Below are 27,416 nucleotides of genomic sequence, written 5' to 3'. Positions count from 1 at the left end.
ATCTTCATATATATTCCTAATACGACTACCCTTCTTTAAAGCTCAAAATGGAGCTTCAGTCAGTCAATTCGAGCCCATAATTCTGAGGAAGCTTAGCATAAACAAACAAAGGCACTGCTGTCCCGTCAATATTCTCTCACCGGCCAGCAAAACTGCCCCGCAAACCGCCACAAACCGCCGTTGGTAGTCTTTGCAATAATATGCTATATATAAAGTTGCACGCGTGTCCGTGTTCTCTCGCGAACTGGCCGCCGCACCACAACTGCAGTTTTGCCGCACTCGCTGTCTCCGACAAAACTGAACGCAAATCACATTCGGAGCGCATTACTGGCACGTTTCCCTTCTTCTCATACCAAGCTCATTTACTACATTTTTCACTGCCCCTTACAGCAAAGCCGCGACTCTGCAAGGTCCGCCGTTCCAGTGCATACAACCGCGCCATCGGAGCGCGTCAGGAAGAACATGGCGGACGACGCGAGCCGCAGGGGAAAGGGCGGTAGGAGAGGAGGGACTTGTCGCTACTTAGCAAAGCTGATCTAGGGACTTTAGGTGGCGGAAATCAAGGGAGGGGTGAATTTGGAGGGGAAAAGATAGCCAGACTAGACATTGTAAGAGCGAAAGGAAAAGAAAGGGAAAAGAAAAATAAATTAACAATGGGGGAAGTATCAGCTAGGTGGCGAAAACTACCGCCCGGTACAAAAAATAAGCCATTATCATCCATCCATCCAGGTTGACATAAAAAAAAAGCTGCATCGCTATGCGCATCAACAATGGCAACAACAACGAGTGCGGCCAGGTGCTGTCATATGGCAAGTAAACTCAGGCGTTTGCAAATTTGTGCTCCTCAAATACGTCTTTTTTTGTGATTATACTGCTGGTCTGGCTTTATGTGGCTCAACGCATGTCAAGCCGCAGCATGTGATATTGAAGTCGTGTTTTGTCTTTGCGCGTGCATGGCGCTTTTCCGACTCGGCGCTTTTACCGGTCGGAGCAAAGCCGAAGCTTTGCAAATGTCTAGCCACAGATGCAAATCATTTTGCGCAGTCAAAGCTACTCGGGTAACCAGTGTTAAAGCAGTTAACTTTGGTGCAGGTTGAAGTACTTTGCCATTCGAAGTGGAGAATTCATCGCGTGCACCCGCGTGCAAGTAAACGCAACAAGTGCTAAGGTGCCGATTTGCACCGGCTAGCAGCTGAAAATTAAATGCATCTCTGTTCTTCTGTGACAGTCTTGCTGACACTGTCGTTAGAGAGCTTTTCGTAGCTGCTTTCAGCTCTAGCGGGCGTGACTAAAGTCGATGCGCCATTTACTTCGTTCTGAGGTTTATGCGGTCCATTCTGCCTTTAATCGCTGAGTGAGTGCAATTCTCCGATTGTCGTGGTGTGTTTGCTTTCTCGAGGACTATTGTAGCCATGAAAGATATGGTTCATATGCGCCTAGACACCTGAGAAACTGATACCGTGCGTGAAGCGCTGCTGTCTATTCTGGGGCTCGATGTAGGTGGTGCAGGTGGCGGTACTTTTAGCCAACTGATCGCGCCGACAAGTGGAAAAAACAAGCATATCAATTTTGATTCTTTTTTTGTGTGTGTGGCAAAGAAACCACCGCACTCTGCTGTTATAGAATCATTCAAGCATTAACAATTAAGCGCTTTAATAGTCTGCACCCAGCTAGAACAAACTCATGATACACTTCCATCGGATTCGGGCTGCATCTCATTTGGACTGCATCTCACAGGTGTCATAAATGATGCTGAGAAGATGAGGACTGAGAAGATGAGGACTGCAAATTGCCAGGAGAATCTTCCAAGGGGAAGTGCTGCCAACGTCAAGAGACCCATAGGTTGATGCTCGTATCCTGTAAAACCGTGTATCCTTTGAACTGAATGTGTTGACCGTAGTCCATCGTATTCGGGGTGAACCCTGAAACTGGAATATATTCAAGCTAGAGAGTAATTACTCATTAATATGCACCAGAATGCACCTGTATGGCTGCTTAAGAAAGTTAGATTCAAGCTATTCCATTATTCTGCAAGCGTTCTGTCTTACTCGTTCGGGGTAAATGTGCCTTGCTGCGGCTTTCTTTCAGTCATTGTTGCATTCCTTGTGCATGTATTAGTTTGTGGCATCACATTGCTGCTTGCAATTTTCTGGGGAAAACGTATGTAAAGGATAAATGGGAAAGGCTGCAGTTGTCTAGGCAAGGGCGTCCACAGAAATTTTTGCAGGGGAAGGCACCCAATGGCCGGCGATAGTGGAGGCGGTAGGTTAGGACCAAAAAGGCACTATTTGTAGTCTAAACTACCCACATGAAACAAAAATTAGAAACAGCAACCCAGTGCTGAATAAATTAATGAATAAATTAATGAATAAAATGAATTAATGAATAAAGAATTAATCTTAATAAAGAAAGTACGAAAAGTTACTATCACCTAAGCATGCTAATCAAGCTGTGTAGTTGTTTTCTGCTAGTGCATACATAATTTCCAAAATTCGGGAGGGGGGCAACCCTCCCTCTAGGCGCCCATGGCTCTAGGATATTCAACCTCCAGCACTAAATAAAGTGGTAGGGGTTTAACTTAATTAAGCTGAGTAGATGTGCAAAAGCATGTGTTTATGCTTCAGTTGGAGGGTACACTTAATACGTGACAGCTTTACTGGGTTAATGTCCATATATGCAGAATCGGTCATCGTCTACTAACTTCATAGATTGTGGGGAGTCTTGATACTAATACTAGTGCAGTGGTGCAGCGGTTAAGTGATAAGCCCCTCCACGGTAGTGACTGTGCGACCATGTAGCTCTTTCTGAGCAACCGCTTGCGACCAATAAATTATTTAACTGCCACCTGCCAGCCACCGCAGTGGCACAGCGGTTATGGGCCTCGGCTGCTGACCCGAAAGGCCCGGGTTTGATCCCTGCTGTGGTGGTTGAATTTTGATGGAGGCAAAATTCTAGAGGCCTATTTGCTGTGCGAATCAATGCATGGTAAATAACTAGGTGGTTGAAAATCCCGGAGCCCTTCAATACAGCGTCCATCATAGCCTGAATCACTTTTGGATATTAAACCCCCATAAATCATAACTTCCACCTGCCGCGGTGGTCAGTTTACTCACAATCCGGTGGGCAGGTTGTGGTTTGGTTTGGTTTATCGGGTTTAACGTCCCAAAGTGACTCAGACTATGAGGCATGCCGTAGTGAAGGGCTCCAGAAATTTTGACCATCTGCAGTTCTTTAATGTGCACTGATACCGCGCAGTACACTGGCCTGTAGAATTTCATCTCCATCGAAATGTGACCACCGTGGCCGGGATCAAACTCGCGTCTTTCAGGTCAGCAGCCAAGCGCCGTAACCACAGAGCCACCTCGGCGGCTGTGATGATGCCACAAGGTTACATGCACTAGGTGGCACGACGCCCTCCTCCGCACAAGACTAAGTTCTTGCTGGGGGTTAGTACGCATGGAGTGGTGGTTTCGCACTAAAGCTGGAGGAGACACTTAAGATCCGCCTAAAGGGTATATGGCCTGATAGTGTTGATAGGTTAATGCCCGTATATGGAGATGTGGTGATGCTCTACTTAACATTCATAAACCCCTGGGAGTCCTCATACCTCTCCTAGTGCAGTGGTTAAACAATGCGACACTGCTCTGCGATGGCAGGTGTCGCCACTGGTGGGTATTGTACAACCCTGGTTGCTTTTCCCAAGCAACCGCTTGTGACCAATCAATAATTAAACTGCTACTTGCCATGGTGGGCAGTTTGCTTGCAATCTGATAGACAGGTTATGATGGTTTCACGTGACAGGTTGCTTCTCTGTGGATTTTTCATGAATTTTTTACTCACAACCAGTGACGTCAACAATGATGCTGCTTTTCTGTGACACGATGCCCTGAACTCTGTCGCATTAAAACTGACCTGTTGCAGCTGTTGTGTTGTTAACTCTGCAGTTCTACATTTTCATCCATCCAAGGATTCAAGGCATCCATATTTCATGATTTAAGATGCAGTTGTGTTGTAATTTCTTTTTGTCGTTAGTAATTTTATATGAATATGTGTATGCCTGTTCTTTGCTAGTTTAAAATGTTTGTGTGCAACTTGAGTCAATATGCTACACTTTATGAATAGGACTCAGAGTAGTAAATGGCTATATTTTTGTTAATTTTTCTAGAAGAAGCTTGGACGTTTTTACTTTTTCTCTTGCAAATAGTCAGCATTTATAGCATGGCTTAGCCATACTTTCTTGTCATTTCTTCTAACATTTTCAAAGAGACAGACTGCCGCCATTTACTGCCGGTGGTGTCGCGCTGCTGTTGGCAGAAGCAGTTGCTGGTATCTGTTTTTAGATATTGTCACATAGTGGGAACGGCAGTCCGATGAGGAAGATGTCGGCAAAACGCTTCCAAACGGAACTTGGCTGGCCAGATCTGTGCCCTCAAAGAACTGAATGATTCGGTGGCAGCGTAGCAACAAGCCTGCTTGGCGTTTGTCGACCAGAACGACTGCAGGTCTTGTGCACACTCAATTTAAAGCTTTGCAAGTAACATTTGAGCTTAGGAACCAAAGGTAACTACAACAATCTGGAAAAATGTGGAAGCAGTTCCGTGTGGTTGTGATTAATCAACATATATCCGGTGGCATCTCGCATCACAGACAAAATGATGAAGCTGCGCATTGGCGGCTTTGAGCATCAATAAACACGCAGTATGATGATTCGCGGCAATTTCAGCAGCATTAATTTATTTGTAGTGTCTTTAAGACAGCTTTAGTGTTTTTAACTGTAGTTTGATAAAATTCGTGCATCTCATATAATGTCACACTCATTACTGCCACTGCATGCTGCTTGGCACGCTAGTCGGATCCACAGTTACATAGAGTTACTATACGTGTATATTCTCTCCGCGATGTTGGGGTTTTTGGACACAGTCTGCCATGAGAAAACGAGACTATGATAATGAAAATATTCGATTTCAAATGGTTCTGCTGCGTATCACAGAGCCAAAGTGTAGATTTGCTTATCTGGACAAGGAGCTCTCGATTGCTACAAAAAAGAATAAGTGAAAGTCAGCAGGCTATCTCTTTAACAAAATACTGCAGCTTGCAGTGCCTGTTCTAATCGACTTCTCTGCTCTGTTTCATTTTGCAGGCATTGAAACCAATACTGGCAACCCACGTGTACACAAGCTGCCCAAAGGACCATCTTCCAAAACCACTGCTTCCAGCATTTTCAGGATGAACTGCCTGATGTTCATAACGTGAAATAGCATAGCCAGTGAACCCATACTATTCTGGTGGTGCATCAGAATGAGCCATATTAGTCCCTGCCTTGTTGACGCCTAGACCACAACCATCATTGCAACAACGAGCCACAGTGTCAGTGGTTACATTGCTCGGCTGCTCATCCGAAAGATGTGGGTTCGATCCCAGCCGAGGTGGTCGCATTTTGATGCAGGCAAAATGTTAGGAGGCCCATGTACATTGCGATATCTGTGCACGTTAACGAACCCCAGGTGGTCTTAATTACCAGAACCCCTCCACTACGGTACCCCTCATAGCCTTAGTTCTTTTGCGACGTCAAACTTGATACATCAACCAACCATCATTACATCATTAACAGTGGATATTGTGAAACGATCTATGTATGATGTCGTGCTTGAGTGCAGAGGAAACCTTGTTATCTTACACATTACAAATGCACTTCTCTATGTTATTTGTTCTGTGTAGCTTTTTCTGAACAGAGTACAAGCTGGAGAGTACACAGCAAAAGAAACAAATACCTGCAGTAGAAAAGTGGCTGTGTTTGTGTGGCTGTGCCTTTTGTGCATCATACTTGGCCTTGCTTTTTGTGCTTTAGACTCACCAGTTTAGCTCTCGGTTTTCATTGTGGTTCTACTGCCCTGTGAGCTTCCATGTCTCATGATTTTATGGCTTATTGTTTTCTGTATTCTTCTGCGAGCAAAGTCCTTATAACTTGAGCACTAAAAAGCTGTAGTAATAACTTCTTGTTATGCTGTCAGATGTTTTCGGGTGAATTTAAATCTGCAGTGTTTTACCTGTGTCTACAGGAGCTTGTAGTGCATGTGCTGATTCTGTTTGGTGTTAGGAAACATCTAGTCTGATTCTTTTTGGTTTGATATTGATTCATGCTTATTTTAGTGCTATGTATTACATTCGTGTCACTGCTGACAGTATTGATTTTTATCCTTATGGTTTGTGGTGTGACTGCTTCAGTTTTGAATTTATTTTTGTGACCATTGGGCCTGATTATGCTAGGTTTAGTATAGATGTTTTGTTTTCGTAATTGATTTTTTATTGTGCTCTCTTAACATTCAGAGCTGCTGTTTATTTTTTAATTATTTTTTCACTGGAATTCAGTTTGGTGATATCAAGCTGCAGCTATTTTTAGTGACGAAGCCTTGTTTTTCTTAGGCTACAGGAAAAAATTGTTTGCATAAGATGTTCGCAGAACAGCTGAAGAGGCTCATGCTTTGTTGGTACAGTAAACTGATTATGGTAGCTGCCAGACGTGCACACTGTAAAATGATACCCGAGATGGTGCTGTGTGCAGAGGCGAATGTGCTAATTACTGTGTTGTTTTCGGTCATGACAGGTCAGCTTAGATATAGAGCATTTGGCTACATTTAGCGAAAGGGAATCAGTCTTCCAGCGGTTCTTCTCCAGCAGTTTGTTCAAGGTTTATTTGCAAGATGCAGGGTAATGAACGTTGAAGATTTAATAGCCAAATTAAAGCACTTATCAGCAGTGTACTGTGTCACGACTGAAAGCTCACAGACATTCTCTAATTCGTGAAGAACTTGCACAGACTTATGGGATCCCTCCCAAGAAGCCAGGCATTATATGAGCACTTTGTCTAATTTGCTCTGACTCTTAAGTTGGCTGCAGAGTATGCCCAGTAATTGTTCAAAAGCTAAGACATAATTCGTCCAAATCCATGGTAATTTATAAGTACGGCTTAAAAACTTTTTTTTCAGGAACAACTCATCTTCCTCAAATGAAATGTTAGCCTAAATGTTGTGTAAGATTGCCTTCTTCACTTACAGGTTATTGGCCGCCCCTCCAGACGGGCTGTAACACGCTATAAATACTCTTGATTTTCTTGATGCAGGCCTGGTCGCAGCTGATCGCATGCCCAGAGTCTCGCCTGGGGAAAACACCAGTAAGCAGCTGCACACGTCCTCCCTCTGCAGTCGAAGCTTCATGAAGGAAAGCCCCCAAGAGTCGCACCTTGTCACCCAAACGTGTGACCATCCCTTCCAGTGTGACCACTGCGGGAAGAGCTTTGCTATCAAGGCCACCCTTGTGGAGCATCTTCGTACTCACACGGGCGAGCGTCCGTACAAGTGTGACCATTGTGAAAGCAGCTTTGTTCGACGAAGGAACCTGACTGTACACCTGCGTTCCCACACGGGTGAGCGCCCATACAAGTGTGACCACTGCGGGCTCAGTTTTGCTGTCAAGGCCACCCTGGTGGCACACTTTCGCACCCACACAGGTGAGCGTCCTTACAAGTGTGACCACTGCGGGAGCAGCTTTGCTGTGAAGAACGGCCTGGTGGAGCATCTTCGTACTCACACGGGTGAACGTCCATACAAGTGTGACCACTGCAGGAGCGAGTTTGCTAGAAGGGGTCACCTAGCGCGACATCTTCGCACCCACACGGGTGAGCGTCCATACAAATGCCATCTCTGCCCAATGGTCTTTACACGGAGTTCAAACCTTGCAAAGCATGTGCGAGCCCACAAGAGGAAATCCAATTCAGTGTGAGTTGTGCACAGTGCCGCTTAAAGAAAAGTACAGTTTAAAGCTGCATCAAATGAGGAAACATGCTTCAAATATCACAGTTCGTTGAAGGATGTCAATACAGTTGCTAGCTAATCTTTCTCAGTTTTATGTTGCTGTGTTGGGGAAAAAATATGCGACTTTACCTGCCTTCAAAGTACAAAGCAATTCTTCAGTTTCTTTTCCTTCTCCATAATAAACCTGATTATACCAGGCTGGTACTTTACTAGTTTAGTTTCAGTGCATTGAGTGATGTGTGTGAACAGTGACTGCAGTGCTTGGCACTAGGTTGCAAACTGACATACTCACATCAGAGCAGTTTTGTGTTTTTTTTTTAAGTGAATGTAATGCCACCAGAGAGGCATGCTGTTTTATTATTGCTTCCATCCTTGTGTTGTGGCTGTATTATTGGGACAAAAGAGCAGAGAAACAATGCCCAGGCTCCTGATGATAAACATTGCTTGCTTTTTTTTGCAAGTCTTTGGAGCACTCTCTTGGTTAAGGTTTTAAAAAATGAATGCTTTACTGCACTAGATTCCTGTGCATTAACTTTTGTCCAAAAATCCGCTATCTTTGCATGTGGCATGTTTTCATTGCAAATTATGTTTTCAGCATTGTCAGTCTTTACAAATATACTGTAGATTTGGAGGAAAATCATCACTGTCTCAACAGCAGTTGTTGTTCTCAGTCCATTTTGTGGTAATGGTTTCGAGGTATTTAAGCATTTCTATAGCAAGCCCTTGCATATTGTGTTGTGGTTATGGAAATTCAAGTGAACTTGCTTTGGCAACTGCATTGACATAAATATTGACATAAGTAGACCATTGACATAAAAATTATTACTATTTATACTAATTATAAAAGCTTGTGGAGTTCCGTTTGTTGAAAACCAATGAGGGACACTGAGGATGATGCTATCAAATTTTTTCTGTCAGTAAAATTCGATAGTTCGACACTTTGTAGCATTGTTGCCATTTGTCCTGGAGTGAAAGGTACATTTATTGCCAAGAGCTTTGGATTCGAAGTTGAAAACCTTTTTCCTGCTGCTACAATTCAGACTCAGGATCCTCTGATGATGAAATAGGAGAACAGTGACTTCGTGACTGCTGGCTGCGGGAGCGCTGCAGCCGAAATGAAAACCACTGCCGGCCTGACCTTGAAGGCATCTATCACCCGTCGTCTCTTCATTTATGTTTTCACCAACGTTATGATGGATCCCTTTCCTAATTCCAGCTACGAAGTTTCCGCAGGGAACCGAGGCATGTGTTTAGCAAGCTCAACCCCACACAGGGCTGAGGCGGAGGGCTGAGCTGGTAAGTCTTGCAAGGAAGTCCTAGTAGTGAGGAGTCAGCAGCATCGCTGTCACCATCGAGTCACCGTCACGACTGATGTGTAGCAACTGGTACGCGTGGGCATATTGAAATTCTGTCATAATAATCCTTATAAGGTTGGTTATGCAGGCTAGTGTCTTGTTACTTTGACGAAGCAAATGCACCGAGTGGTGCGTTTGCTAATGCAGAGGCACGATGAACATTGGCTACACATAGGTCTTTTTTCTTGTCACAGTTGCATGCCATTGCACGAACTTCGTCCAAGGAACACTTGCTGCTCTTCCCTTTTAAAACAAGATGCATAATAAAACCATTTGGGCACACAGAACACATAGCCATGATGCACGCCATAGCAAACCAAAACTGAGCTGGCCGCCTGTATCGCCACTAATTTCAGGCTTTCTTTGACTTTCAACATTCAAGTTGTCTTTTTTCTGTCTTCCTCCTGGATAAAAGTGCTTTAGTGGCTTGAAACAAAACTTGTATAATTCAGTATCGATCAAACACCTATCCTTCATGCACGTTTGTCAGGCTCTGAGACCTGTGGAGCCTTTTCTCTTATTGGATCATCATGCTTGTACTGTGGAGCCTTTTCTCTTATTGGATCATCATGCTTGTACTTGCGAGATTGGTCTGTGGCGGCGATACCTGTATTGTAGTTCTTGCTCTTTTCTACCTCACAAGAGCTCTATTTTCAAAAAGAGTGGTGTTTTTGTGTTTACGAGTTGGTATTCTATAGATTGGATATAAGCCATCTTCAATTTCTTCTCAGTGTCCCTTTAAGGAACATTTACTCCATCCTTTTGAAGACATAGCTGTGTGTTGTGAGCTTTAATACTTTGGAAAACAGAGACACCAACCAGCCAAAAAAGGTCTTTCTTGACGTTTCTGCTCCCAGCACGGGGTTGTTGTTCACAGCAAAGACGCAGTCCCCTGCATAAACCGCAACCGAATTTACTTGGAGGAATCAAGATGCTACAAAAAGCGATTGCAGCAGCGCGCTCATGATGTGAAAAATAAAAGCATTCATAACAATGCTTAAGCAGCACTCAGTAATGGATGGCCAAAAGACTAATTGCACAAGGCAAGGATCGTTTCAAGAAAAAAAATGACAGCATCATGGCTGCATATGAAATCTCTAACCATATACAGAGCACATCACACAAGCTGATTCGAAACGATGGAAATCTAGACCCTTTATACACATGCTCCTTCTGGTGATTTTTTAAGGCTTTTTAAAATAAACCACTTTTGGCGATATCTTCATTGAGAACGCAGCCCCCATGCTGGCAGCTGGTATGTCAAGAAAGATCTTTTTTTGCTGTTTGGTGCCTTTGTTTTCAAATGTAACCCCCCCACAACGGGATTCTGTCACTCTCTCAAATTTGAGCTCCAATATAACATTAGCTTTTTTCTTGATGCTGGTTAGTTTGCAAATTATTTACTTGCTGCTTTAAATTGTTCTGTCAGTAGTAGTTGTGTGTTGTAGTAGTTTCCAGCATTTGTGAAGAGATCAATAAAATTTTCTTTTCATCTATACAAAGCACAAGGATGGAGTGCCTGCAGAAAGTTGAAGCTATCGGCATCTTGGCAAAGCAACTGCCTTTGCACGTGTTGGCAGCAAAAGCACATTAAGGACATGATATGGACATGTGCTGACTAACAACTGATCACTTTACTTCTAGTGTTCTGAAATTTATGGTTTGAAAGATGGCCCAAACATACACAGGTGATTTAGAAACAAATACAAATCACGGATTAACCCTGGCTCAGATAGAGATGAGATATGGCTGAGACCAAAACAAAAACTAGCACAAACAACGCAAGCATTTCCTTCTTTTTAAATCCAGAACATTTGTTCCTCTTTGGGAAAACGGGACACATACTGTAGTTGTGCGATTGTAGGTCGACCTTCACTTTTTTTTATTTGGAAATCCGAAGTGCGGCGGTCCACTTGCGGTCGAACCCACAGCTGGGCATCGTAAATAAAAAATAAAGGCAAGACAAATGAATATGAGCAATGTTATAGTGCGGTTGCAATTTTATGTTTGCTCCATGTCTCTGCCCAGTAGCATTCAGTTAAAGGATTTTTCATTTCTTTTTTAATTTCAAATGCACACTTGGCACTCAAGGGAGTGTCGATAGGTGATGGATGGGCTGCTGTTCGAATCGTGGTTGCACCGTTCATGGAGGGAGAAGTGCCGCCACTCGGAACGGCAGTGCTTCTGAGGGTTGTTTTGGTAGCTGATGACAGAGCTGACGCCGCTCACGCATTTGACGGCTGCTGGCAGCATTTTACCAGTTATTAATGTAACGTTTCGTCTATCTTCATTGGTGCCCCGGGTCTGGTAAGTGTCCAGCGCTAGTTCGTGGCTACATTCAAAATGGTTGTCATTCTTTGCACCGAAAAAATGAAGAACTGTGCGCCGGGACGCCAGTTTGACATCTCGGAACGGGTGACACAAGTTTGGCGGCTGCAGTGAGGCAAAATTTTCTGCTGTTCCACGTGGTGTCATAGTGCGGCTATTTGCAAAGTGCAGGGTTTTGTGAGGCGACGACGTGCTGTGGTTGTTTGCTAAGTGGGGGATTTTGGTGGACAACGACGTTAGAACGATGCGCTGCAGGACTGCAGCAGCGCTGGTGTGGACGATGGTGCAAGCATGCAAATGTGGACGAGTAGTCAAGTGACTAATACATTTTCGTTTTGGAAGGTGCCCACTAGCGGCTGACGATAAGCGGCGGCGGCCGAATAACGCTATCACGTTCTACTCTGAAAGGGGCTCTAATAAGGTCATGGAATGCCTCGGATGTTAAAGCACGCCGCTTTATGATTATTGTCCAGCAAGAATTTTTTAAATGCGCTGGTAGAAGCTGAGTTGTCTGTAGTGAAAATTTGAGCTTCAGCATCATTGCTCCTTTCCCTCTCGTCTCATCTTTCGCATGCTGGAATGTCAGCGCTCCTCCAGTGACCCCACCACCGGGAGCAGAGCTTCGTGACCCGCCGCAGCTACGCAGCTTATTGGCTGCAGCCACGGTAGCTGCCTGTCTGAAAGATCCTAACCACAGCCACCACCTCTCAACTTGTTTACGCATGTGCGAGCGACAGAGGAAGGTGCCAGCACGAAAAAGTTGCCAAGGAGGGCTTGCCAGATTATGGGCCCTCTGCAGCCTATAGAAGTGTTGTCAGTGTTGTCAGATTTTCATGACAACACAGTGCAGTTATTGAGCGAGTTGATGTGCTCTTATCTAAGGTGTTTCAGGACCCGTTTAAAGGCGAAGCTTAAAGGTGCACTGAAGAGGAATCTGAACTCGTCTTTTTGCTGCGGGAACTCGATCTACACGTTCCGAGCATTCTTAGAAACTTCGACTTATTGCCCTTTGTGGCCAATTTCCCTAATTAAATTGAATTAACATCCGGCTCCCGTTTTTATTTTTTTAATTTTCCCCATACGGTGGGCGGAGTCGACCAACGCGTGGAGTGCCTTTCAGCCAGCTCCGTGGAGGCTTTGCTTTCGCTTTATTTTGTTTTTTATGTTTCCGTGACTAAATAGTTTCATTTGCAGATAATATAGCCGCAAAATAAGCCCGCAGAAATAAAAATACGCGCAGACTATTTGCTTCTACGGATTACTACCTATTAATCCGCCGATGGCAGAGTGGCAAGCCGCCACGGAACTGGATGAAAGGCATTCCACGCGTTGGTCGACTCCGCCCACCGTACAGGGAAGAATTCATTAAAAAAGGCAGGAGCCGGACGTTAATTCGATTTAACTAAGGAAATAGGCCGCACAGGGCAATAAGTTGAAGTTTCTAAGAATGCTCGGAACGTGTAGATCGAGTTCCCATGGCAAAAAGACGAGTTCAGATTCCTCTTCACAGCACCTTCAAGCAACACCTAGTTTTTTTTTGCCGACCTGCGATATCGGGGTATGGTCTACTTGCATATCAGTTGGCTTACAATCATGTAAATACAGTATGTTTTACTTTTTTTCATTGTGATGTTTTGAGTTGTGAGCCTAAAGCTACTGCATCAATTACTTCGATATTTCTAGCGCCAGCTTGTGGTTGTCCAATCAAGCTTTTCTGCTTTTGTTTTAACAATATTCTCCCACTGGCATCACATACACGTATTTTAAAAAACCATTCCGCTTGCATGTGTTGCACGTGCTTTAGAAAGGATTTTGGCACAATATGTCATCTCTAGGGCATGGCGCAACTTATGGGAGCAATCAGACATGCTAACGTAGAGCCGAGAGGCAGAACACTGTCGTGTTTATTTCCGCCTTCCTTATGTACCGGCATGGGATGACAAGATGTGTACATGTGCTACATTACCAAGGTTGCACACAAGTCGGAATAACACCACATCCCCATTTTTTATTTTTCTGCAATGAAAACCACCCAACAGCCTTACCTAACATGTGCCCACATGTGCATCTATAACCTGAAATACTGAGAAAGCCGTTGCCATCAGCAGAAGCCCGGTTAACTATGGGTAGTCAGTTGGATAGTTGACAAGAGAAGGCTCTTAAATGTCCCGTAGGGAAAGGCCATTACTGTCCAGCTAACCAGCTACAACGCTGCATATGCGCACAGTTCTTTTGTGTGCCGCATTGTTTAAGGGTAGATGCTTTCTATTTGTGTAGAATGATACATTGTCTGCGTTCGTGACCTACGAAAACATGAATAACTGAATTTACTGTACGTTTTCAGACAACCATTGAGTAACCCATGTGGATGTGGTCTGAGGCTGTGATTTCCTCTGATTGGGAGAGGGCTGGAATAGTTTAGACTTTATAAAGCTGCCAGCCCAGCTGAAAGGGGAGCGTTCTCTTTATATCAGAATGATATGATTCCATATTTCTCACTTCCGTACGAAGTCTCCTCGCCACGTAAGTAAAGCTGTGTGCACCTCGAAGCAAAAACGCTGTTTATCTGCTGCTCCCCTGACCCGCTAGCTGAATCAAACCCAAAGTCCGTGACAATGCACTCATACTCCGCTATGAGGCTATATAAGCACCCTACTGTGCTTATGAGGGGAACAGGTTACGCTTGTGCTAAAGCCATTTTTTAGAAATAAGTGTTGCCTCCCGAGCCACTGGAAAGGATGGCAAGCAGTGCTCATTTTGTTACCCAATTTCTTTGGTTGGGCCAGCTTGAGTAGGCACTCGTTGCTGGTACAAATCCGTGGTTGTGCTTCTTGTTTCTAATTACTCTTTCAGCTGCTACACAGGTGCTTGTTTACTGCTTGATGTTTCTCTCTATTTTTCTTTCAAGAGTGAAGTTTCATCATGAAAAGCAGACAGACCTGTACGAGCCGTCCGAATGAACACCGGGACTTGCCAGGCCAGGCCGGGCCTGTCATTAGAAATCTATAGCGGATTGTGTTCGGGTCCTGACCTAAGTGGTGGCAGGTTGGGCCAGACCCAGTCTAAAGAGTGTAAATACCTGCCCGTGCAGACCTTTAGTACTGAGTATAGATTTATGTTTTGTAGCTTTCATCGCATCTAAAGCCTGCGCTGTGCCGGTTAAAGATGCTATTTCAGTGGTAGTACTATTTCTACAGAATTTGAACAGCAACACTTTTTTGTTCTGTATTCACGCTCTTCTTGTTCCTTTATTTTTGGCTCAAAGGACTTGTGGCCCAGATAAGGTTTAAAAAAATTTGCAATTTTCTAATGTGCCTGGCAGTTTTAAGAAACTGAAAATGGCAGCGGTGGGCATTTCTCCATGTGTTTCACTTATTTCCTTCTTGTTTTTTAAATAAAGATGGCCAGAATCGAGAGTCGCACCTGTCGGAGCCTGTCTCGTGCACTGTTATAATGTTCGCCAGGTCCGAACAAGAAAAAGACCCGGAAGAAGGCTTCGAGGGTTTGTGTGGTGCCGACCCTTGAACGCGCACTACTACCATTTAACAACTCTTCTCAATCATAGATCAACTCGATACCAGAAAACCAGAAGCTTGAAGTTAAATACAATTGCACGTTGTCACAGCACGTCCAAGAGCATGAAATGTTGGGCGATGGTCGAATACAGCTCAAGAACGAAGTGGTAAATGACCCTCAAAGGGGGCTCCCCAGTCAATAGCGTCGACCAATTCTGATGACGTCGTGGTTAATTCCCTTTGAGCTGCTAGTGTGAAATCGCAGGGGGTGACAGATGAAAGAGCATTAACCACGGCTTAATCGGATTAACCGTTGTGTCATGAAAATTGAACAACGGGACTGCCTGGAGGGTCTCCTTTGAAGGGTATCTGCTGCTTCGTTCTTGAGTTGTATGTGACTAGTTGGTTCGGAATGCACTGAAAGTGAAACGAAGGAAAATGGATCCTGGACAGCACAGAGGAGGCACACACACACAACACCAGTGGCGTTATGTACGTGTGTGCCTCCTCTGTCTTGTCAAGTGTCCGTTTTCGCTGGTTCCACTTTCTGTGCATCATGGCATGTCCTTTGCTGGAAGATTATAATTATGCCAGCACTGTTTTTCGAACATCTAATTTTGCTGAGTCATTCTGTCGAAGCCAGGGAATGTTGGTAGCAAGTGGATGTTGCATGAACAAAGCTTGACTATTTTGTCATAGAAAGTAAGGTTTTTTATGTTCTCTCATTTGTTGTTGAATGTTTGTACTTAGTTCACATCAGATGTTAAAAATGCTTTTTTTTTTCAAGAAGCCGCTGTCTTTCAATGGTCAGTGGGACACATAAGACCCACTTTTTCAGGTGCTTTCACAGGGCAGTGGGATGTATATGCCCTCTTTTTTCTTGAGAATCATTACACCTAGAGAGCTCGAATTTTGCATATTTCTTAAGGAGCTAATAGGCATTTCTAAGCCACCCTTATTGGGAAGCGTGCCTTGCTCACAACCTTTTGTCCCGGAGATAGTACTAGACTGATATTCGGACTATTCTGGGACCAGCAATTCAAATTTTCAGATGAATGTGTTTCAGGATTTCTTGTGCTCGGAAACTTTTGTGCCACAGAGACAGAAAGCTCACTATAAGTTGTATCATGTCATATTTTGCATCTCTCTTCTCTTTACAGAAACTGAACAAATAAAGCACGGACCATATTAACCTGGTAATTCTCTTTGTTGGTGTTTGTTACAAGGTTCACTTTTAATTGTAAATGCTTCTGTATCTTCTTACGCTAACCACTCAATTGGCCTCGCAGAATAAAACCTCGAACAGGACCCTGCACATTTTAAGAAACTTGCCTAAGTCGCCCTAATTCGCCAACAGTTTCAGTGTACATTTGTCATTTGGAATCCACACCAGGCCTATCTCAAGTGAATACTCACTGCTTGCAGAAGCGTGCTGCACATTTTATTTTTTGAGGCTGCTCACATCATATGTCAAAAAGTTAAAAAAACCCGCTGCATTAGAAGGCTTTTCTTATTGCTGTAAACTTTTATGACTAATGCTAACACATAAACATCAATTACCGTTCCACTCATTACTCCACCGCTCTTTTTTTTTCAGTCATCTTCGGCCTGCTGCACAAAGTTCAGTGCACCATCTGTTGTTCGTCTTCCTTTGCTTGCCCATTTATGCCTCACAGTATCATCTAAGGGAGCAGATTACCATCCCACATTGCCACTTAACCAGTGCATCCAAATTTCACGATTGAATATATAGTGATATTAAATTTCATTTTGTTTGTTACTTCTTTCTTCGTCATGTTTGTGTGCCAGCATGTGTCTACTAATCTGAACTGTGTGTGAGGAACGTTGCTGGATTTAAGTGGCTTTATAAGAATAAACTGTCCTGTTGTTTTTTTCATTTCATTTCTAAATTATTGGTGTCTTTTTGTACCTTCCGATTTTGTTATTGTATTTAGGAACTCAGTTCCTCGTTCTTCTTTGATTGCTTACACGGTTTAAACTGCTGCACCTGTTAATTTGTTTCTCTCATTGCCGTATGTTTTCCGTTCCGGCTTTGCACACTTCATTTAATCTGCCATATTGGACTGTGCTTTTTGTCATTCTTGTTTAATTTTTCACTTTATGCTGCGTCTTTCGTCTGTAAAACTAGAAATCGGACCTTAAGAGGTAAGCTGAATAAAGTAACAGGTCCCAGTGGAGAGTCGAAATAGTTTCCAACCAAAGAATCTCTCCCTCCGACCAAATTCATTTCCGTGCTTCTTTAGATGCCATTGCAGCAGAAATGATTTTTTATGCCTACTGTTGCACATGATGGAGTAGAGAGAACAAATTTTCGGGCATATGTTTTTCTTTTGAATAGTTTGCAAGACAGGAGGATACATGTTTCACTACATGGAATTCACCAATGCCAGCTGAATAATTAGTAAATAAACTTTTCTCATATTATTTAGGTTGTAATAGCTGAACAATGGCTGTGTCATAACAGATGATTTGAACTCTTGTGAGGCAGGCAGGAGAACATGAGCTGATATGACGAAATTTTAAGTCGTCTGGTTGGCGTCAGTTTGTGGTTGGCCATTGCCAACCACTCGGAGTAGAGGCATCTGAATTCTGCCTTCAGTCTACGGACAGTTTGTCAAACACCGAGCGGTTTTCCATGTAGTTTGGCGTATTCGACAACTCTAAGGTGGACAGCTGCATCGTACACTGTCAAGCATCTATTTCGTACCGGATACTGGCACTTGTCGCAGATTGGCAAAGCGGAGGACTCAAGATGGTGCACAAATAAATAAATAAATGAATGAATAAATATTAATATGAATATTGCATGTAAATAAATAAATGAAAATCATAGCACTCACCTCCTCAGCCATGCATGCTGAAAAATTACCTAATGAGGGTAATACGCAACTGTCGTCATCTGACAACACCTCGGCGAGTGCATGCACACGCGTAGAACAGTTGATGATTTCAACTTTTTTATTTTCTTTTTATTGTCATTGGCTCCCAAGTTCATGGAAGTGGCCCATTCATGGGTGCTACCCTTGACCACATATAGGCAGTATATTTTTTCTGGAAAAACTTCAGAGTGCTAATTTTTTTCTCTTGCAACTTGTCACCATTTCTAGGATAGCTCAGCAATGCACGATTATGCTTTCCATGCTTGCTCATCATCTCTTGTAACATTCTTATAAATGATGACTGCTACAATGCTGCCACTGGCTCTGCGCTCCTGCTGGCAAAAGTGCTTGCTGCTGTCTGTGATGGTATCAGGTGTACTGTTTCATTGATATTAATTTAAAAACCACCGCTCTCGTCATTGCCACTGCACGGCCTCTATGTGGTGGTGCAGTGATGTCCACAAAGTTGCATATAGTTACTGTATCACCTAAATATTGCGTGCCCACTGTCGAGCTTTACGGACACCATATGCCATGAGATAGAGTACCGTATAAAAAAAGTGAGGTATTAAATTAATCTGCAGTGTTTCTCAGTGCCACAGCCTCGTATTCATATTATAGAACAAAAAGCTTTCTTTTCCTTAAAAAAAAATTAATAAGAGCGAGCAGACTGTCTCTTTAACGAATTGCAGCAGCTGGCGACTGACCGTCGGTTGTTATGATAATCAAGTTGTTTGCTCTCTTCTATTCTGCAGGCATTGAGACCAGTATTGGCAAGCCAAAGAGTACACCAGCTACCTGAAGGCGGATCATCGAAAACCTCTCCTACAAGCATTTGCCGGCGGAACAGCGTGATGTTTATGAAATGGCACATCCAGTGATCTCGGACTGTGGTGGCAGTGCACTAATTTGGGCGTAGTATACCCTGCCTAGTTATCGCAAAGAGCACAGCATTGCAACATGAACAATGTATACCATGAAACATTCCACGTCTGATATTGCACATGAGTTCAGCACTAGTCATAGGATACCTTGTGATCCAGCACATTGCAGTGCAAGTTGCACTTTTTCTCTAAATTCCTCTGTAATTAACAGCAATGAAAAAAACATGGAGGGGATTAGAAAAATTGCCCGTTATGTGCCTGTGTCTTTTGCGCATCACATTTCATCTTGCTTTCTGTGGTTTTGTCTCTCCAGTTTGAGTCTTGGCTTTTCACTGTGGTTCTGCCATCTTACAATTTAGTTCTTATGTCTGATTATTTTGCTGCTTATTGTTTTATTTGCATTACTGTGTGTTATATTTTTGCAAAATGAGCTCTGAAATTCTGTTACATTTTATTGTTATGCTGTTGTATATTCTGGGATGAATCTTGAAGGGACGTTTGTCAAAGCTGGGCGCAAAAGTATTGGCGTAGTATATTTGGCGCCTTCTTGGCAATAACATTGGAAGATATTGTGATATAGGCACAACATTATATATCTTAAATTAGAAAAGAAATTAGGGTAAAGTGGATGGTAGCACCAAGCTGTGTTCTCTCGATACAGCTAGCTTGTTATGTGGCTTTAGTAAATATACTGCACTTCCTGATTATGCCCTAGTGTCTTACAGACACAGGTATTTTAGTTTATATAAAATTAATGCAGCATAGTTATTTGCTCTTTCAGTAAATTGCTGCAACTTTTATTCTTTAAGCTTGATTGCTCATCTTTTAAAATGTTTATGAAAAAAACAAATCACACAGCCGACCGTGCTGCTGTGCTTGCAGTGGTGCTGCCATCGGTAGGACTGCTTTCTGAAAAAGGAGATACTTTCATCTGTGATGGATGTTGCCAGTGTTATTTTATTGATAGTATATTGTTACGTGGCAGTATGTTTAAAAAACCACGCTAGTGCTCTCAACTGTAGATTTAATAAAACTTATGCGTCTCGATTAATGAACTAAATTGAATTGAATTTATTTCAAAGAAGCATGCTTACATACATGTTTGAGGTGTATGGGAGTAAAAGCCGCTCAAGAGTAAACTTAACAAGATGCAGATTACCCTAACTAGATAACAGATGGTCACGGTGAGACAGAAAAAGCAGTCAGAAGCAGTACAGCGTAGTAACAATAGTGCAAATACAATGTAACTCATACTTATCTGATGCAGAGTGCATCATACCTGGTAGAGACTTTTCGGAGTATCGGGCAGTGCACATTACGTGGCCCCCATTGTTGCTGTCGGCTTGTACGTTTGTTTTAATGCGTTTCCACTAGATTTTCCATTCCGCCACTCAGCCGTTGACTGTGGTGTCAACGGCCCACCGGGTTGAGGGCAACCTGGCCAAGGTGGAAGGTGGGCCACCCAGGTCATGTGACATGGTCACAACCTAACCACTAGATTGTGAACAAACTGCACACCGTGGCGGATGACAGCTCAGTTAATGATCGGTCGTGAGAGGTTGCTCGAGAAGAGCAAGTTGGGCCTTGTAAGCCCCACCGGTAACAGCACCTGCCATCGCAGGGAAGTGGCGCATCGCTTAGGCAGTGCACCACTGCACCAGTAGTGGTATGAGGATTCCCAGCTATCTGAATGTAGAGAATTACCACTTCCGTATATATGGGCATCAGCACACCTAATTAACATGTCCTAATCACTCTCACAATTTTCGAATTTTTATTTTTGGGTAGCCAGCACTCTCTCTAGAAAACACTCAGGAAAAAAAACTCTGGAGGTAGCATCCGGTGACAAACTTCGAGCTTAGTCATAAACAGTAAACAGGAGAGTGATATTTTCGCTGCTAAGCACACGCATGCACGGACCACTGTGGCAGACTAACTGTAGACCAACCTCACTGCTGTAGACGCTTGTGCCATGGGCTGCATAGATGCGTACACCGAAACCTGCCAGCACCTAAATTGGAATAAGAGCGAAACTTGGCGGAGGGAACTACTTTATAAGCGCTTGGCTTGCGAAGGCTGGCCGTGTGAGCTCTTGCTCTCTCGTGAGTTGTTTTTCCTTTTCTCGAAAATGTTTCCGAATCATCAGTGCGGCTGATGGATTCTATTGGGCTCAAATGCTGTGCACGTTTGCAGTAATTTCACGATTTTGTTATTCTTTTTCCTTCACTAGTTTGTCTGCTTTTTTTCTTTTTGGTGAGGTGATCATCATTGATGTCTTAATGTATATTGGAATTACATAGCGAGCTTGCTGCAAATCGCATCATCCTTCCATCTGTAATAGCTTTCATATCACAATCTGCATCGTGGTCACAACACTGCTGACAGATATACGGCTCTCTGTGGAGGTTTCGGACACCTTTCAGTTGGCTTTGCAGTGCGTTGCAGAGAGTGTGTGCATTCAAATTAGCACGCCATGTCACCTAGGCACACACACATTTATGAAGGGGAAACTCTTGAAAAGTTGACTTCCCTTTCATGTTGCACATGGGCAGCTAAAATGTATATCTTTCTAGAAGATTGCTGGCTTCTAGAGAGTATGCCTACTGTAAATGCATTCTCATAAATGACTCGTATTCTGCTATACATTCGTCTGCTGTTTTAAATACAAGGGTGCTCCTCTGTTTTACAGGTGGCATTAGAATTGCATTAGTGAAGGCTACCACTGAGGTTGTATTACAGCTGTAGCCTTTTGAGGCACGTTTGCCCACTTCAAGGCGCTGAACGTCTTATGGGCAGAGTAAGCACAGCTGCTGGCCGTGGTTAGATTACGAGTTGAATATGTGGGCGGACGAAGAGATACGAGTGAACACAAGAAAAGCAGGCGCTGGATAATCGCACAAATTTCAACTTTCCATTCATTAAATATACAGAGCACGCAATGGAATTCAATCGTGAAACTCAAAATATTTTATTTGGAAATGATGCAGAGTTTAAGGCTCTCTTAAGATCAATAATAAACGCACTTATAAGATGCACACTGGAGGACAACAGCTATATCTTATTTTTAGGAGATACAACCTTTCCCGTCCACTCCCGTCAAACGCCCACACGGGTCTCACACCTCCTCAGCTTCTCCACCGTCCACACCTGACCGACAATTCGGAAACCTTTTCGAGAGACGACTCTGGCTGCTCAGAAATAAAAGTAAAAAGAAACAAAGTACCACACCTGCGTGGGGGTCATGTGGTGCACACTGCTGACATTCAAACAAGTGTGTCCCATCGTGTCCGTAAGTTGCATAGTCACTGCACTGACTACAGTGGCTACTTCCCGATATCCTTGTCCACTCTCTGATATCAGGGTTCACAGAAGCAATCTGCCACGATCAAGTGAGACTGCCATGTGGAACATATTAGACTTTAAATTGTTCTGCTCTGTTCTTCAGTGCTACAGCTGGATGTTCGTTCATTTGAGAAAGAAATTTTTGATATCCACAAAAAACTTTGTCGAAAGAAGTTAGTAGACTGCCTCTTTAAGCTGAATTTTTTTGACCTGATATGTGCAGGTGCTTGCAGTGCATGTATATGCTTCTGATTCTGTCTGCTGTAAGAACAAACTGTGTAGTTCGGGAGTGCATTCCTTGGTATTAATGATGCGTGCTTATTTCGTTGTGTTTGTGTGGTTTCTGACCTGACTTTAGTTCCATTCCTATTTTTTTTCACAACAGCCGGCCATATAATGCTAGATTGATTAGGAAAGCGTTTCCTTTGTATTTTTTTTTAAACTCCCTGTCTTCCATTAATGCAGGCCTGGTTAAAGCTGATCCTGAGCAGGGTGTACCGCCTGGGGAAAACTTGCAGGATGTCAACACCCATATGCAGCACTCTGTGCCAAGTCTTTGCAACACTGTTGGAAACCACCAGGATGGACATGCAAACAAGCAGTTGCATCATTGCAGCCACTGCAGTAAGGGCTTCATGAAGAAAAGCCGCCTAAAGGTGCACCTTCGCTTCCACACCGGTGACCGTAGCTACCAGTGTGACCACTGTGGAAAGAGATGTGTACAGAAGTCTCACTTATTCAAACACATCCGTACCCATACTGGTGAACGTCCGTACAAATGTGACCACTGCGGGAACAGCTTTGCTGAAAGAGGCACACTGGTGGCACACCTTCTCACCCACACGGGTGAGAATCCATTCGAGTGCCACCTCTGCCCCATGGTCTTTAAACAGAGATCAGTCCTTGCAAGACATGTGCGAGCCCATAACAGTGAAAAACCGTATCAGTGTCAGTTTTGCACATCGGCGTTCAAAGAAAAACACCATTTAAAACGCCATGAAAAAAGTCAGCATTCTTCAAAAACCACTGTTCCTTAAACTTTTCATGCATTTTACCAACTTTAGATAACGAAATAATTTCCGGCTAACCTGTTTCATATTTTAATTGGTCAGGTTGGGATAAAATATGCAAATTTACATGATTTCAAAGTGCATCGGCATGGGGCAATTCTTCAGTTGCTTTGCCTCCTCTATAAGAAGCCTGAACTAAGAAAACTGCTGCTGTTATGAACGGAGCTTAAATTGTGGCATGTGCAGATGTCATCGTGTCATCATTTTACTAGTTTCAGTGTGTTGAATGACGTGCATGAATTCTGGTCGCAGTTCAAGATGATGATATATTCTTATGAGTAGGACTTCGTTTACCTCTGCCAGAATAGCCAATAGGTAAATATGGTTCATAAAACCTGGATGTTTTTTCAGGTGCGTCACAATAATCATTTCTCGCACCCTTTTTATTTCTTATTTTTATCTGTGCATTCATTGCTGTGTCCCCTCATCTGTTCAACTTCGCCATTTCTTTCAGACAAATGTTTAAAGAAATAAAATAAATCACTTTCTGGATTGAGGTTTTTAGCACTAAATCTAAAATTTGTGCATCTATATGCATTACTCGCATAATATCTTATGCCGTAATCCAAAAAAAGGAGCTTTTGAAGGAGAAGAAAACAATTTCTTGGTGTTGCAATGTGCGTATGTTTTGCACTAAAATGTTTGGCACTAGCTAACAAACTGACATACTAATGTCCGAGAAGTTCTGTGCTCTTTTCTGAGTGTCATACCACCAGAGAAGCATGCTGTCTTATTGTTCTTTCCATGCTTGCATTGTGGTTCTATCAATGTGATGCAAGAGCGGGGAAGCAAAACCCTGCCTTTTGATGATATACAATGCTTACTTTTGGTTTATTTGCTGCTTAGGAGTGTTTTATAAGTTTTAATTGTATGCTGTAACAGTTTCCCGGATTTGCGACCAAATCAATAAAGTTTTCTTGTCATCCATTCAAAGTGCAAGGATGGAGTGCCCACAGAAAGCTTGTGCTTTTGGCAGCTTGACGATGCAGCTGCCTTTACCCATGGTGGCAGTGAAAGCACATTATGATCATGACATGGACATTCGCTGACTAACAACCAATTGCTGCATTTATAGCGTTTTAAAGTTTATAGGCTGAAAATTATGGTGCTAGAATACACAGATGAACTAATAATACAAATCATGAATTAACCCATGCTTAGATGGAGCGTATATGTGGTAAAGAACAATGGGTCAAAAGAAATAAAACAAAACCAAGCAGTACTCCACCTTGGGGGATTCTCCTAAGCATTTGACCAACCCTCCAAGAAACCTGTTTTCCTTTTTTTTTCAGTGTTATGAATGGAATGTGAATGCGTTTCATTCTTTATGGATCGAGAACACTGAAAAAATTTGTGTGCACACGTCTGCACTTTCGGCGTCTTCGTCCTGGCAAGGAATGGTTTTCAGTATTTGGGAACAGTGAATGACCAAATGGCTACCTGTCGATAGTTTGAAGGAACAAATGTGTTCACTTAGCCTCGTTATGCTGAAGTGCAAGACGAGAGGTTGAAACGTCTTGACAGTAGTGAGGATGATGATGCTGATGGCACAGTTGTGCTCGGACCGCAGAGCCGGAGAACAGAGAGATTCTTTTAGAAGAAGTTTTCTGAAGAAGCAGAAATGTAGACTGTGCAAGTTCATCATCATCATCAGCCTGACTATGCCTACTGCAGGGCAAAGGCCTTTCCACCTCTTTCCAATTAACCCTGTCCTTTGACAGTTGCGGCCCCTGTATCCCCGCAAACTTTCTGCCGTCCCCTGCTACGGTTGTTTTCTCTTCGAGTCCACTACGTTACCCTTAAGGTCTACTTAAGGTCTATTGTCTACTTAACATTGATTGACTGCGGTGAGTCCTCATACTAATACTAGTGCAGTGGAGCAGCAGTTCAGTGATGCGCCGCTCCACTGGCAGGTGGCTATTTCTATCAAAGCCACCGGTAGGGATTGTGCGCAGGGCTGGATTATCAAGGGTTCAAATAAACCGGGCCCTCCATGCTTAGGGGGCCCCCCCGAGGGTAGGACGAAATGGCGGATTTCATGGTTTGGCCCGAAAAGACAAATCAGTTTCCTGCTGGTTTCCCATGATTGAAACAGAGATTATCATTTGAAATAATGAATGTGTAGAGAACGTGAAGAGGAATCCACGCGGCTGCACCAGTGCTGTGGTGGCTGCGGTATGTTCGATATCACGCTCTACCAGATCCGTTTCGTCGTAAGAGAAAGGTAAGAAAAACTTGCGACATCGTGACAGCGGCATGTGGTTCTTCACTAGGAACTAAAAACTCCGTGGCCTGATCCGTACGAAAAGCGATTTTACGCTTTTTCCGATATCAATCCTTCGCCCTTCGAGCACAGGCACTCACAGCACAGGCACAGGAGATGAGGAACGCAACCATCCCTCTTCTCGTGTTTCGCATGTTTGGCCCGTGAAATCTGCAAGCCGGCTGAGTTTCCAATTTATTGGTTGGGTCACATCTAAAAAACTACGTTGGATCATACATTACGTAAGCTGGGCAATAAATTACACACGGTTTACATATTCAATGACGGCCGCGGTAGTGGTTATGGTGCTCGGCTGCTGACCCGGAAGACGCGGGTTCGAGTTCGGCCGCGGCGGTCGAATTTCGATGGAGGCGAAATTCCAGAGGCCCGTGTTCTGTGCGATGTCAGTGCACATCAAAGAACCCAGGTGGTCGAAATTTGCGGAGCCCTTCACCAAGCCCTTCACTACGGCGTCTCTCATGGAGGAAAAAAATGAGTCGCTTTGGGACGCCAAACATCATAAGCCAAGCCAGGCCGCATTGGCAAGAAAAGAAAGCTGCATCGCTATTAGCATCTACAATGGCAACAACTTTGAGTGCGACCAGGTGCTGTCATATGGCAAGTAAACTCAGGCGTTTGCAAATTTTTGCTCCAAAATACGTCTTATTTTTGTGCTTGTACTGCTGGTCTGGCTTCATGCGGCTCAATGCATGTCAAGCCGCAGCATGTCATTTAGAAGTCGTGCTTGGCGGGTTTCCTACCCGTTGGCGTTTTTACAGGTCGGAGCAAAGCCAAAGCTTTGCAAATGTCTAGCCACGTATGCAGATCATTTTGCCGCAGTCAAACCTGCCCGGGTAACCAGAGTTAAGGCAGTTAACTTTGATGCAGGTTGAAGTACTTTGCCATTCGCGTGCACCCGCGGGCAAGTAAACGCAACAAGTGCTAAGGCTTTGGTTTGCACTGGCGCATAGCTGCTAAAAATTGAGTTTACTTCTGTGTTCTTCTGTGACAGTCTTGCTGACACAGTCGTGAGTGAGCTTTCAGTAGCTGCTTTCAGCTCTAGCGGGTGTGACTACAGTCGATGCGCCATTTACTTTGTTCTGGGGTTTATGCGGTTCATTCTGCCTTTAATCGCCGAGTGAGCGCAATTCTGCGATTGTCGTGGCGTCTTTGCTTTCTCGAGGACTATTGTAGCAATGAAAAGTATGGTTTATAAGCGCCTAGACACTGGAGAAACTGTGACACCGTGCTTAAAGCGCTGCTGTCTATTCTGGGGCCCGATGTAGGTGATGCAGGTGGCGGTACTTGTGGCCATCTGATCGCGCCGACGAGTTGAAAAAAAGAGCATGCCAATATTGATTTTTTTTTGTGTGTGTGGCAAAGAAACCACCGCGCTCTGCTGTTAGAGAATCATTCAAGGATTAACAAAAAAGCGTTTTTTAGCCTGCACCGAGCAAGGACAAAGTCTTGACACTCTTCCATCCCATTATTTATCTTCCCTTTGACATGTCCTCGTGGCATTCATGTTATTATTGTTAAATGCACGTAGCATAACAATGCTGATTGTGGCTTTAGGACATTATTTTCATTTGGGCTGCTTTCTTTTTTTTCCATCTCACAGGTGTCATAAATCATGTTGAAAAGACGAGGACTGCTAATTGCCAGGAGAATCTTCCAAGGGGAACTGCTGCCAACGTCAGGAGGCCCATAGGTTGATGCTCGTATCCTGTAAAACCGTGTATCCTTTGATCTGAATGTGTTGACCATAGTCCAACGTATTTGGGGTGAACCCTGAAACTGGAATATGTTCCAGTTAGACCAATTAGAGACTAATTATTAATATCCACCAGAATGCACCCGTATGGCTGCTTCAGAAAGTTAGATTCAAGCTATTCCATTATTCTGCAAGCGTTCTGCCTTACTCGTTCGGGGTGATTGTGCCTTTCTG

General features: G+C 43.6%; 1 protein-coding gene, 1 long non-coding RNA gene and 1 pseudogene across 5 annotated transcripts in view; all 3 read left to right on the top strand.

Annotated features, from left to right (window-relative positions):
- Positions 1-1,742: 1,742 nt before the first annotated feature.
- On the top strand, positions 1,743-5,259 carry LOC149366414 (uncharacterized). Its single transcript, XR_016283841.1, has 2 exons — positions 1,743-1,842; positions 5,141-5,259. It is a non-coding gene; the product is annotated as an uncharacterized LOC149366414 (long non-coding RNA).
- LOC149366413 (uncharacterized) lies at positions 3,088-14,910 on the top strand. Of its 3 annotated transcripts, XR_016283821.1 has the most exons (3): positions 3,088-7,675; positions 12,081-12,159; positions 14,403-14,910. XR_016283821.1 is itself a non-coding variant. In XM_089550584.1 (2 exons), the coding sequence occupies exons 1-2, from the start codon at positions 7,141-7,143 to the stop codon at positions 12,092-12,094; spliced, it is 549 nt and encodes a 182-aa protein (XP_089406710.1). In that variant the 5' UTR covers positions 3,088-7,140; the 3' UTR covers positions 12,095-12,466. The 3 variants fall into 3 exon arrangements, 2 of the variants coding, with proteins under 2 accessions (XP_089406710.1, XP_089406701.1); XM_089550584.1 differs by lacking the exon at positions 14,403-14,910 and having other exon boundaries at positions 12,081-12,466; XM_089550575.1 differs by lacking the exons at positions 12,081-12,159; positions 14,403-14,910 and having other exon boundaries at positions 3,088-7,423; positions 7,508-11,604.
- Positions 14,911-15,046: 136 nt separating this feature from the next.
- Positions 15,047-27,416, top strand: part of LOC149366412 (uncharacterized) — a 52,174-nt pseudogene continuing 39,804 nt past the window's right edge. The window contains exons 1-2 of the transcript XR_016288705.1: positions 15,047-16,205; positions 18,665-23,181. The product of XR_016288705.1 is annotated as an uncharacterized LOC149366412 (transcript). The remainder of the gene's footprint in view (positions 16,206-18,664; positions 23,182-27,416) is intronic.

The sequence above is a fragment of the Amblyomma mixtum genome, chromosome 1 (genome assembly GCF_055824585.1).
Source record: "Amblyomma mixtum isolate Tamu chromosome 1, ASM5582458v1, whole genome shotgun sequence".
NCBI classification, from domain to species: Eukaryota; Metazoa; Arthropoda; class Arachnida; order Ixodida; family Ixodidae; genus Amblyomma; species Amblyomma mixtum.
The sequence above is the reverse complement of the archived record's forward strand: the minus strand, read 5'-3'. Positions and strand labels throughout refer to the sequence as shown.

What these genes read in the sequence shown, in the direction of transcription:
- LOC149366413 (XM_089550575.1), top strand. Translation starts at nt 7,141, where the DNA reads ATGCCCAGAGTCTCGCCTGGGGAAAACACCAGTAAGCAGCTGCACACG. An exon ending in ACACCTGCGTTCCCACACGG is followed by an intron (nt 7,424 to 7,507) that starts GTGAGCGCCCAT and finishes GCACCCACACAG; the next exon opens with GTGAGCGTCCTTACAAGTGT.